The 18,767-nt window shown below is 38.5% G+C and overlaps 1 protein-coding gene across 1 annotated transcript in view; it reads left to right on the top strand.

The window, feature by feature from the left end:
• ALG13 (ALG13 UDP-N-acetylglucosaminyltransferase subunit) overlaps window positions 1-18,767 on the top strand; it is a 61,452-nt gene that overhangs the window by 25,821 nt on the left and 16,864 nt on the right. Inside the window, 15 exon segments of the mRNA XM_081792669.1 lie at window positions 139-211; window positions 3,475-3,556; window positions 3,760-3,922; window positions 5,541-5,616; window positions 6,617-6,725; window positions 7,839-7,903; window positions 8,433-8,533; window positions 9,568-9,695; window positions 10,368-10,614; window positions 11,047-11,160; window positions 11,354-11,510; window positions 11,832-11,952; window positions 14,159-14,191; window positions 14,294-14,349; window positions 17,794-17,865. Of these exon segments, the coding sequence (XP_081648795.1) occupies window positions 139-211; window positions 3,475-3,556; window positions 3,760-3,922; window positions 5,541-5,616; window positions 6,617-6,725; window positions 7,839-7,903; window positions 8,433-8,533; window positions 9,568-9,695; window positions 10,368-10,614; window positions 11,047-11,160; window positions 11,354-11,510; window positions 11,832-11,952; window positions 14,159-14,191; window positions 14,294-14,349; window positions 17,794-17,865 (1,597 nt within the window).

Raw genomic sequence — 18,767 nt, 5'->3', positions numbered from 1 at the left:
TAGCCTCTTTAAACATTCAGATTATTTTATATGAATAAGGTGGGCGGTGTGAAAGCCCAAATACTTGTTCTTATAAACTATCTTCTTGGATATACTAAATTATCTCTTTTCAACCACCTTTGTTTTCTACCTGTGTAGTCGGGATTTCATTCTTTATCGCTGTCCCGGAAAGCCTCCAACTTGTGTCACAGATAATGGCTATGAAGACAAGGTAAGAAGATGAGTGAATGTTTACTAAAATAAAAGAAATTGAATGATGCTGCTGGCTTAACAAGATAATAAGAAATCATTCTTTGTTACCTAATTAATGGGAGGGGGGGAAGCATAGTCTAAATGCCAAGCTTCTCCGCCACCAGCCTTTACCTCTCCATTTAGTCATCCTGAGTGTTGTTAGCCACCCTCCTGAACAGACCTTACCTTACCAGTCCTGTAATAGGTTAAAAAAAAAAAACCCCAAAAAACCAAACCTCAATTGGCTCCTTGTTGGCTAGGAGATAAGGTTCAAACCTGGAAGCTAGGCATTTAGTCCCCTTTTCATCTTCACTGTCTTAACAACCTTAGTATATTTTGATTCCAGATACTCCAACTTACACTTTTTTTCTTTTCCTTTGTATCTCCAATGTTAACTCCTTTGAAACTCCCAACTCCCCTGGAGTTCTTTCCTCCCTTTGTGTTCCTTCCTCTAGCATCACCCAAGTAATTCTAATCACATTGTATTTGTTTTCATGCTTATTTCTCTCCTAAATCTTCAGTTTCTTGAGAGCAGGCCAGTGTGCTACTACTGCCCAGTAAGATGCTTGGAAAATAGTAGGAAGCGGTTTTGTTGGTTGAGAACTCTTAGCCGTTAAACAGATTGTTTTTCAGTATACAGTGTTTCTTCCAAAAAATCTGGGTTTTTTGTTTCTGTTTTTGTTTATCTATTTGAGAGAGTGAGGGGGGTGAAGGGGCAGAGAGAGAGAGAATCTTATGCCAGCTCTGCCCTCAGGGTGGAGCCCCACAGGGCACTGGATCCCACAAAGCTGAGATCATGACCTGAGCTGAAACCAAGAGTTAGATGCTTAACTGAGCCACCCAAAAAGTTTTTAAGGAAAAAAGCTTTTATCCCAATTATTTGATTAGTTAGTATAGACTATACAGTAATTGACTTTTTAAGGCTTGTGTCACACCATGGAATATATTTCAGGCAACATTTTTTAAAACTTCTTAATGTTTGCTTATTTGAGAGAGACAGAGACCGTGCCAACAGGGCAAGGGCAGCGAGAGAGGGAGACACAGAATCCGAAGTAGGCTCCAGGTTCCGAGCTTTTTGCACAGAGCCCAATGTGGGGCTTGAACTCAGGAACCAGGGGATCATGATCTGAGCCAGTCGGATGCTTCACGGAGCCGCCCAGGCACCATTTATATAATGTTTTTAATGTAGATGGGCTCATACTAAACATATTATTTGTTTTCACCTATCCTCATCAGTAATCTAGATCTACCTCATTTTTTTTTTTTTTACTAGTTTAATGCCATTATATCGTACTTGCCTACCCACAAGTATGTATCAGAACTATTATTTTATGTTGGGATACCAATACCACCAGGGACACCTCTTCCAATCAAAATGGAACTTCTTGCCACTCGAATAAAGAAACTATACTGTTATCTCTGGAGTTTTTTCTTGCTTATTTATTTAGTTCTGGTTAGCCGGATTCCTTTAACTACTCCTTAACAACTGCCTCCAGTTATTGACCTTTGTTAGTTGGAGTTCCAAGTTCTTCTAGTCCAAATTACAAAGGGCTTCTCTGCTCAAAATCTGTTCACTTTCTTTTGGATTAATAAACTCTTAAACGGAAATAACCCCTCAGAGTGCTCAGAGTGGTGTGAAACTTCATAACTTAAACTTTACCGTGAGTTACTTTAGCTTGACACTTGCCCTCAATACTCTGAAATGGTTTATACTGGTGGAGTTGGAATTGTGATTTCAAAAAAAGGCTAGGGAAGAATAATAGACCTGAAGTAGAGAACTTTATTATTGGAAGAAGTTAGCCCAGATTAGGCAGGAAGGCAGCAAACAGGGGACTTGGAATTTTCTGCCAAAGAAGCTCAGTGGCAACATCCTCCCATAGAACACAAGAGAATCCTCTTTGGTCCCTCAGGTTGCTAATACGAGACGTGGCTTCAGAATCAGATAGACTTGGGGTGCCCGGGTGGCTCTAGTCATTTGAGTGTCCAACTCTTGATTTTGGCTCAGGTCATGATCCCAGGGTTGTGGGATCAAGCCCCATGTCAGGCTCCGTGCTGAGCCTGGAGCCTGCTTAAGATTCATTCCCTCTCTCCTCCTGTTCCCCCTTTCCCCCCCTCCCCCGCTCACACTCTTTGTCTCTCAAATAAAAGAAATAAAATAGACTTATGGTTAGATATATCCCTTACTCAAGACAGATTTTTGAACCAAAATTTAAAAAGGTTTTGGAGCTGTTATTCAGACAGTTTTCATCATATAGAGCCTGCAAGCATTTTTACTAAAATATTTTGGTTAGTAAGCATGGCTTTGAATTGTTTGGGAAAACTAGAGACTAAAGATCAGCTAAGAAATTAACTCCTTTTGTAGCTATCTCAGTGCCTTAATTCATTAAGAAAGTCTCTTTAGCAGTATTGTTCCTATATAATGTATTCATATATTACTACTCGGTAGAATGGATAACCTTTTGAGTAAATTAAGTCTCCCCCTGCCCTCATGATCTGAGTTTGGAGTATTTGGATATTTGACATAATTTCTGCAGTCCTTTTTCAAAGTTAAGCTGGGTCTCTTGACTTCTGTTAGGATTTCTACTAGATTTACTCAATTTGTAAAAGTTCCATATTTTTGCAAATTCACAAATCAGAACTTGTTGGCTACATTAATGGGAATGTGATTTAGATTCAGTGTAGCCTTATTAGTGATTTTAATCTTGGCATTTAAAAGTCACTTTTGAGGGGCGCCTGGGTGGCTCGGTTGGTTAAGCGTCCGACTTCAGTTCAGGTCATGATCTCACGGTCCGTGAGTTCGAGCCCCGCGTCAGGCTCTGTGCTGACAGCTCAGAGCCTGGAGCCTGTTTCAGATTCTGTGTCTCCCTCTCTCTCTGCCCCTCCCCTGTTCATGCTCTGTCTCTCTCTGTCTCAAAAAAAATAAATAAACGTTAAAAAAAAAAAATTAAAAAAAATAAAAGTCACTTTTGAGAACATCTCTTTTGAAAGTTATAGCTAGCATTTATCTTTATTCAAATTTCAAAAATCACTTTTCCTCAGCTTTATTGATATATAATTGGCGTGTTAAGTGAAATGAGTCAGAGACAAGTATTGTGTGATATTACTTAATATGTGGGATCTAAAAAAAAATCACATTTTAAAAAACAATTCATTCTCAATTTCTGGTTAGCAATTTAATTTCAAGTATTTCATGGTTGTAAGCTATGTAACATTCACTTAATTGTTCTGTGTGTTTTTCTTCAGATTCTACTCTGCTATTCAAGTAATGGCCATTATGATTCAGTGTACTCAAAACAATTTCAGTCAAGTGCAGCTGTTTGCCAGGGTATGTGAAAGCTTTACAAATGGTTAGGTGTGTTTCAGATGATTTTGTTTTCCCATCTTTAAATTGAGGGACCCGCCGTAAGTAACTCTTCTAAGCTGTTTTGTTGGCACCTATTGAAATTGTATACTGGCTTATGGCTGTTTTCACATTGTCCTAAAGAGATCTTACTTTGACAGTTGGAGTTTTGGCTTTTTTTCCTTTAGCTGTACTGTATGAAATTCTCTATAAAGATGTGTTTTTTGTGGATGAAGAAGAGTTGAAGACTGCAGTTGAATTGTTTCGAAGTGGTTCCAAAAAGAACAGAAACCATGCTCTGACTGGCAGCGAGGATGTCCATGTTGACTGCAAGAGTTCAGCTTGTAATAGGTAATAAAGGGAAAGGGGGTGTCAACCTCAAGATCAACATCATCATTTGAAAGTGGAAGGGGCTTGACATACCCACACATATGTATGTGGAGATCCATTTTCTATTGGGGGAAGAGAAATTTTACCAAAAAGATATGTTGTATTTTGAGATGTTCAGGCTTCGGAGGTTTGATCCAAGTCAGAATCCTTTTTTTTTTTTTAATTGCTAGAAGTGACTTTAGAACTATCTAACCCCATGATTCTCAAATGGTGCTTGTTAGGAAGGCAGATTCTTGGGCCTAGTTTCACAAAATTTGAGGTGAGAGTGGGGCCAGGAATCTTCTTTTTTTTAACAAGTATATTCCAAATATTCTGATGTAGGTAAGCTGTGGACCATATTATGAGAAAAAGCTGATTGTAAACCAGCACTATCATTTTGTTAGTTGGTAACTGAGATTCACAGTGGTTACTTGAAGTAGCACACACACATCCAGCTAGTAGAAAAGAATTTCTCAGACTAAGGGGAGTTTTAAGAGCTTTTGAGTGTCTGCCTTTGGTACTTGCTGGAAATATAGATTGTGGCCTCTGAGGAAACAGCTGGTGTGTCAGAGATAATAAAGTAGGTGTTGTCTTCTATTTCTTCTTGATTCCTACTTATGTGAAGGAAATTGATATAGGCTTGGTGCCAGTCAGGTGTCAACCTTGTCTTTTTGTCTTGATTGCAATTTTTTTTTTTTTGTAGAAGAGAGGTTTTTAAACTTACTTGGGAATGCAGGGAGTGGAACTCGTGCATCAGGGTAAAAGTTGCTTCATTCTTCACTGATGATTTGTCCTAAGGATGTCCGGCTTTGGGCAATTATAGTAGTAAAAAAGATGTCCGGCTTTGGGCAATTATAGTAGTAAAAAAAAGCAAGATGTACTAGTTACCTATTGCTTCATGACAGTATTACTACAGATTTTGCAATTTAACACACTTATCTCACAGTTTATGTGGACTAGGAATCTGGGCACAGCTTAGCTGGGTCTTCTGCTTCGGGTCTCACAAGACTGCAGTGAGGTTGTTGGCCAGGATTGAGTTCTTACCTGGAGTTTTGACCGACGAAGGATCCACTTTGACACTCACATCGTTCTTGGCAGCATTTAGTTCTTGAAGCTGTAGGACTGAGAAATGTGTTTTTTGTTGTTGTTGTTGTTGTTGTTTTGCTGGCTGTCATCCTGAGGGAACCCTCACCTATTTGTCACATGTGGTTGGTGAACATGACTGCTTGCTTCCTTATAGTCAGCAAGGGACCAGCAATACAGGCACTACGTTTTTATGCAAAATAATAATATACATCTTATCTATTAAGAAGCAAACTTGAGGTAGGGGAATCCTACATGGATGTGAACACCAGAAGGCAAAGATCATAGGGACCATCTTAAGAGATGGAGGTATGAAATATAGGAGATAGTCTGCTTAAGTACATTGTAGTACATCCTAATAAAAAGGAAGCATGAATGTAAATGTTGGGGTGAAAAACTATTTGCCTTATTTTTAGACCTTGAGCTAGTTTACCACTAGGTGGTGGTATAGTCATTAGACTTAAAACTCAGCTACTGCCTTTATATAAAGCTCTTTGTTCTAAATCTTTTCAATTAGGAGTGAAGAGTTGGGTGCCTGCTGCAATGTTGAAAATATACCAGAGGGGTGCAATCAAGGAACAGAAGAAGCAAAGGTTTGAAATTTTCTAGGCAAAGAATTTTCATAATCTTGGCTTGTAGCATCATAACTTAAAAGGCCTTAAGTTAAGGTCAAGCAGTCTACATTCTAGTTATATGCGGTGGGGGAGGAGTTCGTGTTTTCCTTTGTGGAAGTTTTAATCTTAAAATGTAAAATGGGTGCTTAATGTTGTCTGAGTATTTATTCTTAATGGAATTGTATAGATTGTTTTCAAAGCAATCTCTGAACACTTCAGAATTTTCAGAAGCTGTTGTTTTCAAATTAAATATTACAAATCCAGTAATAGACACTTTGTGATGAATCTTATGGATGCTAAGGTTTTTCTCTGTCATTAAAGTATGTGATGCTTGCCCTGTTCTGTTCAAAGGAAATAGGTAATAATCCTGTTTGAAGAAACAGGAGAAATTTTTACCGTCTTTATAGTCCTAAAATCAAGCAGACCTTTAGTTTGAGGCTAGCTCAATAGGGCAAATACTATTAAAATAATGTTTATTTATGCCCCAAGTTCTGGGAATTTGGGAACAGTAACTACTGGATATGGTGAAATTCTAGGAAAGCAGAAGAAAAAGGAAATTCCTTTGAAAGTTGCAACAGATTTTGACCAAAATGAAATAGAATTTTCAGGTGATTTTAGGGTACAAGAACACTTGCACCTCTCTGTGTATATCAAGATGAGATTTATTGAATAGCCTGACTGAATCTTTAATCTTTGTGTTGCATTGATTTATGTGAGATATATCCTAAATTGTTGGCTGCTTTCAGTATTTCCCTTCTGCCATCTAAAACCTTTTAGATTATTTGCATATTACTTCTTTAATCTCCTGATTTTTAAAATACGCAACAAAACTTACTGTGGCATTTAATTCTTTTTTTAATAAAGAAGGAAAGGGAGGCATATGTACATAGTTAAAAAAAAAAAAACAACTTTCTTTCTTCATAGAAGGAACTTTGAAGCTAAGGATGATGATTTTGTAGCATGATTATTTTTGTTTTAGTCTCCAGAGAGTCCATCAAAGATGCTCTTCCCGTATAAGGTGCTTAAAGCCCTGGATCCAGAAATCTATCGTAATGTAGAATTTGATGTTTGGTTGGACAGCAGAAAAGGTAATGAAATATTGACAGCATGCTTTTGAATCCTGACCTCCAGGGGAAAAAAATTTGCAAATTATTTCTAATGAGATGTTTTTAATGTACTGTTATAAAGGACAGCCTTCTACTTTTTAGCTTACTTAATACATGATTTTAAATCGAGAAGAGGAAACAGAAGTGGGGAAGGATCTTTTAGAATCCGATGTTTATCTGGGACTTTTAGTTTTGCAAAGACTGTGGAGATACCCTTTAGATTACTTTGAGTACCCAAAATATGTAACTGTAAATAAGCTTATCTTAGATTTAAAGTGTTAAAACTACTCACTGATAAATGAATAGGTCAGGTGTCCACAAACTGGCCTTTAGAACAAATCTTCCCTGCCACCTGTTCTTGTGTGGTCTGTGAGCTAAGAATGGTCTTTATATTTTTAAATGGCAGAAAAAATTGTAAAAGAACAGTGTATTTTGACACATGAAAATTATTTGAAATTCAATTGTCTATAAGTAGTTTTATGACAGAATTGAGTGGTTGTGACAGGGTCTGTATGACCCACAAAGCTTGAAATACTCTTTACAGAGAAAGTTTGCCAACTGTTGTAATAGGTAATTGTTTATGACTCCCTATAAGAGAACTAAGTTATTCAAATTTGCCCTTAAAGTTCTGCCTTCAAGGTAGCCTTTTAATGTTTCATATTCAACTTCTTGAACCTTGGTGAACCTAGGTATAATTAGCAGTCTAATGATCTAGAATGAGGTGAAGACACAATAAGTTGTTAAAAATAATAAGATGCTTTGAAGAAACTATGTAGTGTTTGTTTTTCATTGAGGTGTGATACTATCAAGTTGTTTCCATTGGTATAACTAAGATTACAGCCTCCCCATTTCCACCTGTGTTTTATAGCACCAAACTATTTTGGCAGGTCTCCTTAAATTAACCACAGAAATAACCTGTCAAGAGTAATGGAATGACCCTTTAGGACTCTTCCCCCACCAGTCCTGCCCCCAGGTTTCAGCTTATAGTAGTAGCATTGTCAAAAACACTGGTAAACGTAAAGTAGAAAATTAAATGGTGTAAAATGGGAAAGGAACCAGTTCAGTTGAGCTTGAATCTTCATTTTCTTTTAATAGAACTTCAAAAAACTGATTACATGGAGTATGCTGGGAGACAGTACTATTTGGGAGACAAGTGTCAGGTTAGTTCGTCCTTTAAAAACTCAGTAACTTGGGGGCACCTGGGTGGCTCAGTTGGTTAAGTGTTCAGGTCTTGATTTCAGCTCAAGTCATGATCTCATGGTTCATGAGATGGAGGTTCACGTCGTCCTCTGCACTGACAGCACAGAACCTGGTTGGGATTCTCTCTCTCCTTCTCTTCCCTCCCCCTGCTCGTGCTCACTCATTCTCTCTAAATAAATAAGCATTAAAAAATTAGTTTTTCCAAGGTTGCAGTTTTAGTTCAACAAAGCTCATTTACAAAATGCTAGAAAAAATTTTTTAATGGTTGTATTAAATTTTAATTACAAGCTTCTGTGAGATGATGTAAGGATCTTTTTTATCATGTGCCACATCTGTTGAGCCAGACTGGCTGGCAGTGTTTATTAACAACTGCTTTGATAAGTAGACACTGTACTCTGGGGGAGGAGTTGTATTTTTGTTTGTCAGAAGCCAGATCTGGCAAAAGACTTGAGATTAGATGTATGTTTACTGTCTCCTATTCTCTTTCAGGTTCGCTTGGAATCAGGTGGAAGATACTATAATGCTCATATTCAAGAAGTTGGAAATGAGAATAATTCCGTAACAGTCTTCATTGAAGAATTGGCAGAAAAGTAAGAATACAATAGTTTGTTGTATTACTAAAATCTTTGGCTCTTGATGCCTTTTTGTAGTAGTAAATTGAGAATTGCCAGGATGCTAGTAAGAGATCCAGAGTTACATCTGGTACCAGCTTAAGATGACTTATCTCAGATTGTAAAAGCATATGCTGAAATATGAAATCTCAGTATACTTGTATATAAAAGTTTCCAAATCCCTAGGCTCTAGTCAACTTACCAGAAATACTAAATACAACAGAATTCTGGTATAAAACCATTCATACTAATTGGAAAGCTGGTTTGCTAAACAAGCTTCTGCCTGTACCAAGATAAGCTAGTCTGGTAATTCTCAGACTTTAACATGCCCCAGAATTACCTAGAGAGCTTGTTAAAACAGATTGATGAACTCCATTCCCAGGGTTTCTGGTTTCAGTATATCTGATGGGGCCCAAGAATTTGAACTTCTCAGTAATTTCCAGGTGATAACTAATGGTGTTGGTCCACTTTGAGAACCATTTAACTTGATTAAGCTGCCCTTCTAACCAAAAACTCAGTAGCTTAAAACAAGTTCATTTCTTGTGTTCATTTAGCATTTCATAGTGTGTCAGAAAAGGGGATCCAGGCCATCAAAGGCTCTATCTAGACCCATTTCCATGATCATAGGGAAAAGAGGCGAACATGACAAACCACGTGGTGGTTCTTAAAGCATCTCCTTGTGTTTTATTGGCCAAAGTGGATTACATAGCTGAGCCTGAAGTCAATGGGATGGGAAACTATCATCCTCTTCCAAGGAAAGGCAACAAATATTTGTAGACTAGTCTGTCACAGTCTTTCCTCTGGAACGTGATATATGCTACAAATAGCTGTGAAGTTGTACAAATTACTCTTAGGTTTTCTAACCTAAAAAGAAAACCTCACCAGGGTAGCAAGTGTGTCAACAAGTTTAAGTAGAAAATGCTTGAAATGAAGTGGATGGGTGAGGGTATGTATATCCAGTGAAAATTAAGTCTGTGTTGCAGGGGCTTTATGGTGGTATCTTTAATTTTAAGGCATGTTGTTCCACTGGCTAACTTAAAACCAGTTACCCAAGTCACACCTGTTCCTGCCTGGAGTGGTATGCCCAGTCGGAAAGGAAGAGGTTACCAGAAAATTTCCGGGGGCTATGTCCCAGAAATGGGTTTGTATACTGAAGGTTTTTATTCTTTATCCCTTCTTAAGATCTAACGGAAGTCTTGTTCTCAGGTAGAGTTCAGCATTACTGACATTTTGGTATGGAAAACTTTGCTGTGTGCAGTTGTCCTATGCCTTGTAGGTTGCTTAGCATCTTTTGACTGTCTGCTAGATGCCAGTAGCATCTTTCCCACAGTTGCAACAACCAAAAATATCTCCAGACATTGCCACATGGGTCTCAGGGTGGGGAGGGGCAAAATTGTCTGGTAGAGAACCACTGTTCAGGGGACTTTGTGTTAACAAGCTGGAGTAGATTTTAGACTCTAAAACTTGAAAAGATTTCTCAGAGAACTAGGAAAACACCTCACAGAAGCAGACATTCTATTAGTAACCATAATTTCTGGGAAAAAAAGTAATGTAGGTGACCGAATGACTGTGTTTTGATGAGCAAAGCCACCTGAACTAAAGATAGTGTGGAGATGTCCATTGATAGGGGAAATTGCCTGCTGGTTTTGCCCTTCCAAATGGAAGACCTAGTATATCCTTAAAAAATACAGTCATTACCTTCCTGTATTTATTTGGTTTGTTCCCTTAAAAATTCTAGGCATTTGGGTGGGGGGGGGGATTGGATCTCTTGGTTTGGTTATGAAGCTTATTTCCTACTTTGTTTGCCTGAAAGCTATGTCAGAGATGGACATGAAGCAACGGAAGAAGATGTTCAAAAAAGTTAGAGGAAAAGAGGTTTATGTGACTATGGCTTACGGCAGGGGAGACGCCTTCCTCCCGCCCAGGCTTCAGCACAGCATGCATTATGGGCACGACCCTTCAGTGCACTACGCACAGACAGCTGCCAATGTCCTGTCTAATGAGCATTTCCATCCTCAACATCCACCTCAGAGACAGGGTCGGGGATATGGGATGCCCAGGTAAGGCTTAATTGACTTCCAAGGTAGTGTACATCTCTGTTTAGGTATTGTGAACAATTCCTAGACAGAATTAAAGTAAAATTTAGAAATATCTTAATAGTTTAGCTTTCTTTTATAATCTTTGCTTAGTGGATGGAACTGATGTGTACTTAAATTTTTTTCAAGTGAATTTATTGTATTCTCACTGAACAAATACGGAATGGTTGAAGAGATAAGCTAGAGCTATCAAGATGAGTGTTGTGGATATGGCACTGTATCCACTAATAATGGATAGGCCTAATACAAGTAGTGAGGGCAGAACAGCTCTTTCTATTGGGATATTTTTAGAAAAATGTGTTAATTCTATTTAAGTGCCGATAACGTGATAAATAATTCTATTTAAGTGCCAATTACTAGATAAACAGTTTTGTTTTCCTTTCCCTTCATTCTTAGGGATTCATCTCGCTTTATCAACAGGCATAACATGGAAGCCCCTAAAGTTGGTTTTTACCCTGGCCCAGGTAAAAGGTGTTGCCAGGGCTATGATAACTTCTCCTATAGATCTCGGTAAGTGAATTTTAAATGTTGAAAATCAGAAGATGGGCAAGTTGGGCTTCATTGCTGAGTGACAAATACATGGATTAAATTTTTTTTAGTGTCAGCATTGAGATGTTTGAACAGTTATTTAGAAATTTGGAACAAGTTACCATACCATATTTTAACTTTTTTCCCCTTTTCTCTGAACTACTTAATACTTAAGTTCCTTTAGACGTAGTCACCGCCAGATGCATTGCATGAACAAGGAGTGCCAGTATAGCTTTGCCCCAGAGAATGGACAGATGCCCAGGGGCGTAGAAGAAACCATTACCTTTTATGAAGTTGAGGAAGGGGATGAGACTGCTTATCCAACTCTACCTGTAAGTAGGTCAAAGCTTTAATCAAAAAGCTGTTTACTTTTTCTCTTTTTTTTAAGTAAAGGCAGTGTGGATATGTTTTAGCTCTTTGAACAAACTGCAAATAAAACACTTATGGAAACCTTGAGCTTTTATCTTAGAGCTTTTAAAGATGGGAGAGGAGAACTTTTAAAGCTATTTTTAGAGAAAAGGAGTAGAGGTGGACAAATACACTTGCCTTATGGGCTAATATTTTCTGTTTTCTTGATAATTTTCTCACATATTTTGATTCTAAAGTACATTAAAATACAGCTTTTTTTGATGAACTGTGTGTCTTTGGTACAGAGTCATGGAGGGCCCTCCACACTGGTTCCTGCTGCTTCGCGATACTGTGTTGCAAGGCGAGGACATAGCTCAGGCAAACAGACCTTGAACTCAGAAGGGGCCAGTGGCCAGAGTCACAATGGTGAGTCAGTTACAGTTAAATGTCTCTTTAAAAGAGGATTCTTGTGGCATTAGTCATCGGGGCTGTGAAGTAGATTTAACAGGTTTTGGTTTTGGGGTCTCACACTGTACGAGTAGCTCATTTTGAATGAGTTCTCAGTTCTTGTCTCAGAGCTTTGCTAGGATTTTAAAGATGTCTTGGTCTTTCTCAGAAGGCCAGACATCTATTTCTATAGGCCACCACATTGTTATAACTTATTTTCAGCTCTCTGCATAGGTCTTTTAGTGAGTTTTGATTTGGTGGGATTTTGGTATAGGAAACATCTGTTCTTTATGAGCAAGGCACTTTTTCTGTTACGGTGAAGACCATTTGTTTGTATATTTTAGGCTTTTCTGTGACTAGCTTCTATTGTACAAAACTGCTATAAAACAGCCTTTGCCTGAAGAAGTCTACCTGACTTAGAACTTTACTATTCATTGTATCCTCTTGGTCATCTACTGTACTAAGTATATTTATAATTTAATCTATTTAACTGTATCCCTCAAAGGAATTTGGTACCCTTGTTTGTTATATGAGGAAATTGAGGTTCAGAGGGTAAATGACCTGGCCAGAGTCATACCTTTAGTAAGTGACAGAGATTTAACTTTTTTATAACTGCTTTATTTAGATATAATCTACATAGCATATAATTCACCTGTTTAAAAAGTGTGCAGTTCAGTGATTTTAGTATAGTCACAGCGGTGAATGACCATCACCACAATCAACTTTAGAACATTTTGTCATCCCAAAAAAGAAATCCTGTACTAATTAGCCGCTCCCCATTTTCTGCACCAACCTCCCTTCCCCCCCAGCCCTAGGCAACCACGAATCTGTTTTCTGTCTCAATGGATTTGCCTATTCTGGACATTTCATACAAGTGTAATCATGCAATATATAGTCTTTTGAGATTGGCAGAGATCACTTTTGAATTTGGGTTTGTCTGACACTAAAGCCTATATGTATGTTCTTAACAGTTGTTAGGGTGTCTCTCACTATGGGGTGTGCTTATTTTTACCATTTTATCATAAAATGATCCGTAAGCGACAATTCTACTCAAACAATTCTGGAGGAATTGGGTGGATTAAGGCAGTGTGAGGCAGTCTCAGTGACTTGACTTAGCAGTCAAGTTCTTTATTTTCTTGTATGTTCTTCTTTCTACTACTGATGTAGAAGAAAAAAGGTATTTCTGGGAATTTAATGAGGACAAAACATGTAGCACAAGAATGATCTGTGAAGACTTTGTCCCCATGCATGTGCATGCATGTGCTTAAGGGTGTATGTTCTCTGCTCTTCTACTCAGCATGACCCTTTTGTCTTTTCCCTTTAGCTTGGTGGGTACCTTCAGATATACTGCTCACCTGTAGTGGCATATTCAGAGTAATCAAATCTTTGTTCCCACTGTAAATCTTGCTGTCTGGAGTGGTTGCATGTATGTGTTTGATAAGTGACACGTTTAAGAATCAAATCCAGTTTTGACCTGTGGGGTTTTATTTGGTGGAAAACTGTCCAATTGATGATTAATTTTCTCTGCATTTCAATGGTATTGTAGTCTTAAAGCAAAATACTTTAGTTCACTGAGCCATCCTCTGAGAACAAACCAACTTTAAAAGTATTATTTACTTAAAACAGCCTGAGAAACAGATGAGGCATGATACACCCCTTTAATGTCTACTTAAGCAAACTATGGGTCATACTTAGTACTTTACAGACACCATTTACTATATATATTAAGCACCATGTTCTGTTCTTTTCATCCCCTATGAGCTGGGTACTGTTACCCCTGTTTTATAGTGCAGAAATTGATGCACTATAACCCACTTAAAGTGATGTTAAGTTCTATAAGTTAGTCAGGATTCAAATCTAGACAGCCCTAACTCCAGAGCCAGTGAATTTAATCATCGTACTCTATTGCTTGACTGGAAAGATTGGATACAGCTCTGGGTTTTTCACCTCTGCCTGAACTCTTAAGAACTAAGGAAATTTTCAGAGGAGGAATTTGTCCTGTTTACTGTCAGTCCCTGGCTTCTATATCTGTTAACTGATATGAAAGATCAAATCACCTGTTTCAAGGACATAGACATTTTAGTTTTGAATATATATCCATAAAACTTGAGAAAAAGCAAGTGTTGGCCATCTGGCTCTGCTGAGCTGAAAAGCCCTACATAAACACTTCTGTCTTTTTTTATAGGGAGATATCATGAAGATTATATTTATCCTTCAGGTCAGTGAGATCTAGATATACTCTGACATTCTTCATTGTTTATACAATTTTAAATTGTAAAATAATGCTTATGTTTTACTTTACTTTGGCTATATTCTCTAGAACCAGACTATGAAACTTCAGGTGTTTATAGCACAACTGAATCTACAGCAAACTTGGTAGGTATTTCATAATAATGGCAAGCACTTCTGTCTCCTGTGTACTAGGGCACTGTTCTCAGAGCTATATATAGAAATATATTTAAATCAGAACAACCCTATGAGGTAGGGTTTCACTCCCATTTTGTAGATGAAGAAATTAAGACCCTGGTGTTAATGTATTTAGAGATCGTCCTAATGTGTTGATATAAGAGGAAATTCGGACACTGGCAGTGATGATTTTTTTTAGGGGATTTTATTATGATTTTTCAGTAAGAGTGGGCCACAAGTCTTAGTAACTTCACATAACAAAAGTTTGTTTCTTGGTTCTGCTTCACGTCCACTGGAGGTCTACAGGAGGGCTCTGCTCAGGGACTTGGGCTGATAGAAGCTCCATTAAAAGGGTAGTGAATGATGCACTGGCTCATAACAGCCTCCACCTGGAGATGACACATGTCACTTACTTTTTCATCTGCCAGAGCATGCTCCACTGAAGAGTCTAATTTCTATGTGCCTGAAAGTCAAAAAGTTTGAAATATTTAACAGCACTAAGGACCACAACATTCAACTCAAACTCCCTCCCACAGGCAGATTACTTGCTTCCACCTCAAGGGAGGCAATCTAGAAATCTTATTCAGTGTAATTAAACTCAGAGCCCAAGGTTTCTGGGAAATGTGTAGTGTTCTCTGAATTGGGTCCAGATGTGGCTCATCTTCATTTGGAGGCCTAAAACCAAAGATACAAAGTTATTTCATCCCTGCGCACCCAATTTACAGTGGTGGAGCCGACTGAAGAATGGCAGTAAAAATTCCCATTCAGAAAGAGAGGAAAATGGGAGAAACACAGTTCATGGCCTGTAGGTGACATCCTGGACAGACAACCTAGACATGGGGACTCTTCCCTGGAGAGGCTCTCTGATTCATTGCTTTCTGGGGCTCTTGGTTGCTCCAAGGCCCTTCTTTCCTTGGCCATATTTGAAGTAGGCATTGGAGAATAGTCCTTCTTGGCAGCTGAGGAGCTTTCTCAGCCTGCTTCTCATTCAAAGAAAATTGGAGCCCAAGGCTTATTTTATCTCAGTTGGATGGTTTTAGTTCTCATAGTGTCTTTGGCTGCGTGATTAATTTATTATGCTGCTTCTCTGTTTGATTCCTATTAGTTTTATATGCTGGTAGCCATACTGACATTTCTTGTTCTATAGATATACTACTTAGATTTGCTATAATTTGCTTTCTTATTCCTCTCTCTCTTTGTCTCTACTTGATTGCAAGTACCTGGGCTTCTCAGGGATGGAGGAACCATACTTTTAGGGGCTTTTCCGTGAGCCATTTTGTCCAAGAGCAAGGATTCAATGGATATTGCATCCTTAGTTGGACACATGCTTTGAGATATCTTAATGTAGTCAGATTTTAACAGTGACTTGAGTTCTGCTTCAAAGCCAAGTTTTAACTGCTCTTCGTTGTCCAAAGCACTTAATCAATTTTATATTTTACAGTTTGGGGTTGAAGCAGTTACCTCTTCAACCCTGTAAGTCTCTGTATTCAAGGATTCTCTATTCCGTTTCATTCCTGCCTACAAACTACTTTTTCTATACACACCTGTCTTAAAATAGGTTGCTGAACTCTGCCAACAGTAATCAAAACACAAAACGAACATTGTTTTCCAGACCTCCCCTAGGAGCTACAAGCTCATAATCTCCTTTTCAAGTGACATTTTTGTTACAGTAGCACCCTACTTCTAATTACCAGAATACCATTTCAGTACAGCTAAGTTATGCTACAGTAACACTCCCCCCCCCACACCCCAAATCTTAGTGGTTTAACACAGGACAGTTGTTCTTGCTAATCCTGTGTCTAGTGTAGGTTGGTAGCAGGCTTTTGTTTGTCATAGTCACTTAGGGGACCCAGACTAATGGACATGGGCTTTCACAGGTACTTTGGAGAACTAAATAAGGTAATTGAACACTGGCTTTTAATACTTCTGCTCGTATTTCATTGACCAGATGTATCACATGGCCATACCTAACTTAAGATGGGGCCAGGAAGAACAGCTGACCATGTACCCCGAAGGAGAACTGGGATATTTTTAAGAACTTGTTCTCTAGAACAGAGAACTTTGTTCTCGAACTATGGCAAATCTTAATTTCACATAACTGAATTTTTGTTTTCACTGTTCAGGTGATACATTTTAGGAATGAAGAGAACTATGATATGTGATTCTCTTCCCCTTATTTTTCCTTCCCTTTCCTTGTCCCTTCTAGAGGAATAGTTTTTCCCCCCACTCTGCCATTATTATTCTCCTCGTCGGCTTTTTATGCCATTTCTTTAAATAGCCACCCTAGTGATTTCACTCCAGTGAAAAAGCAAGCAAAAATCTCACCATCCAGTTTGACAAGAGTAGATACTTAATTTCTTTCTGTCCCTTTATCATTTGTCACATGTTCCTTTTTGTTCTGAATTTCCATTATCATACATCCCGGGTAACTTTCAGTCCCTTCAGGATGTGCTCCACTCCCACACCCCAGTCACCAACGCTGTAGCAAGTTTTTAAGTAATTTTTATCACAGCATGCTGTGGGGAGAGGTTCAACGCAGGACTTAAAGATGTCCAGGCTTCAGAGCCTTGTAACAAAACTGTGAACATTTATTGAAACTTCTTATTTCTGTGCCCAACTCTCAACTGAATCCTTCTGTAGAATTGTTTAACATTCACCCTGGGCTTTCTGAGCCAAAGCCAAAGTTTGCTTTTTGGCAGGTGCGTTGGGTGTACTTGAGCACAAACTTTAGAAATGTGCAGTCTTAGATCCACGTTAACTTGGGCTCACCTTTGTCACAGTGTGGTTCCTCTTGTTTTCTGCGATTACTTCCCTTGATTCCCTCTATGTTACTTTCATTATTAAGCCAATTTCTGCTGCTAGGTTTTTTGTTTTTGTTGTGATGACTATTTGTCCTGCTTAGCTCTGAGCCTTTTAAAATCTTTTTTACTTTCACAAAGAGGGTCTTGGACCAGAGGGGAGTGGTTACTTGGAGTATACTCCATCCTGCTTAGATAGGATACAGCTGAATAACCAGATATCCACCCTTGTACCAAGCTGCATCTTTATTTGGAATACTTTCTTTTAGCAACACTGTTCTTGGTCCTACCGATTTCGAAGCCTTTTAAGGCAACAAAGGCCACTGAGAAATGTTTAAATTATAGTCCTCTATTACATTTTAGTACCTACATTGGACTAGAATTGGATATGATCAGAATCTCTGTAGATAGGAAATAGCACAATCACCTGAATCAGGCACTACAGTGATACCTTTTGGAATGTTCTGTTAGTAGTTGCTTCCAAATCTGAATACTTTCAGGACAGAGCACTTTTCACCTAATTTAAGAAGATATTGAAATAAAGCAGATCTTTTATCGATGTGCTATTTGGTTTCTTGATTCACCTTATTTAACTATACTTCTGTATTCATTAAAGTCTCTTCAGGACAGAAGACCATGTTCTATGTCTCCTCAGGACACAGTTACCTCATACAACTATCCCCAGAAGGTAATCTTCATAGTGTTCTCAAACAATCAGTTGGGGGGAAATGACTTTTTTCCTTTTTGTTCTCCTTGCCCTTCATCTTATTTAAAAAACCTTTTTTAATGTTTGTTTATTTTTGAGAGAGAGAGAGTGAGTGTGAGTAGGGGAGAGGGGCAGAGAGAGACAGAATCCGAAGCAGGCTCCAGGCTCTGAGCTGTCAGCACAGAGCCCAGTGCGGGGTTAGAACCCACGAACCATGAGGTCATGACCTGAACCGAGGTTGGATACTTAACCCACTGAGCCACCCAGGCTCCCCTAAAAGAAGTTGTTTATATATATATCCTTATCTTAACTATTACTGTACTTTGTGGTGCCTGGCACAGTGCTTAGTAAATTCATTCAACAAATTGATAATCTCCTGTGTTCTAGACACATTCTGTGTGTTGACGTTTGACTACTCATAGTCTCTTTATTCCGAACCTCTTATAAGCAAATTAATATGAATTCGCTGTCAATTCGGTCATTTGCTGAAACTTAAATGTGAAGAATACAGACTTGGCATCAAAAAGGTAGCTGAAACCATAGGAGTGAATAAGATCATCCTGGGAAAAGGAAGAGATTGAGAAGAGCATCCAGAACAGAGCCTGTAGATCACCAAATTTTAGCAGATAGGTAGAGAAGGAATAGCCAAGGAGGGGGTGGGGAGAGGAGAGTGTATTATTCTGGAAGCCCTAGTAAGAGAATGTTTCAAGGAGCAGTCAAGTGTCAGTTGCTGCCAAAAGGTCAGGCAACATAAGGACTAGCAAGATTCTACTAGGATATGTTGCGATGAAGACCACTGGTGACTTTGAATTTGGTTTCTGAGGACCAGAACAGGTAGCAGCCACACAGCGATGGGTGGTAAGAAAATGGAGACTGCATTGAGA

The sequence above is a fragment of the Panthera onca genome, chromosome X (genome assembly GCF_046562875.1).
Source record: "Panthera onca isolate mPanOnc1 chromosome X, mPanOnc1 haplotype 2, whole genome shotgun sequence".
Classification (NCBI taxonomy): Eukaryota; Metazoa; Chordata; class Mammalia; order Carnivora; family Felidae; genus Panthera; species Panthera onca.
Note: the sequence above shows the minus strand (reverse complement) of the source record. Positions and strands in the feature narration are given on the sequence as shown.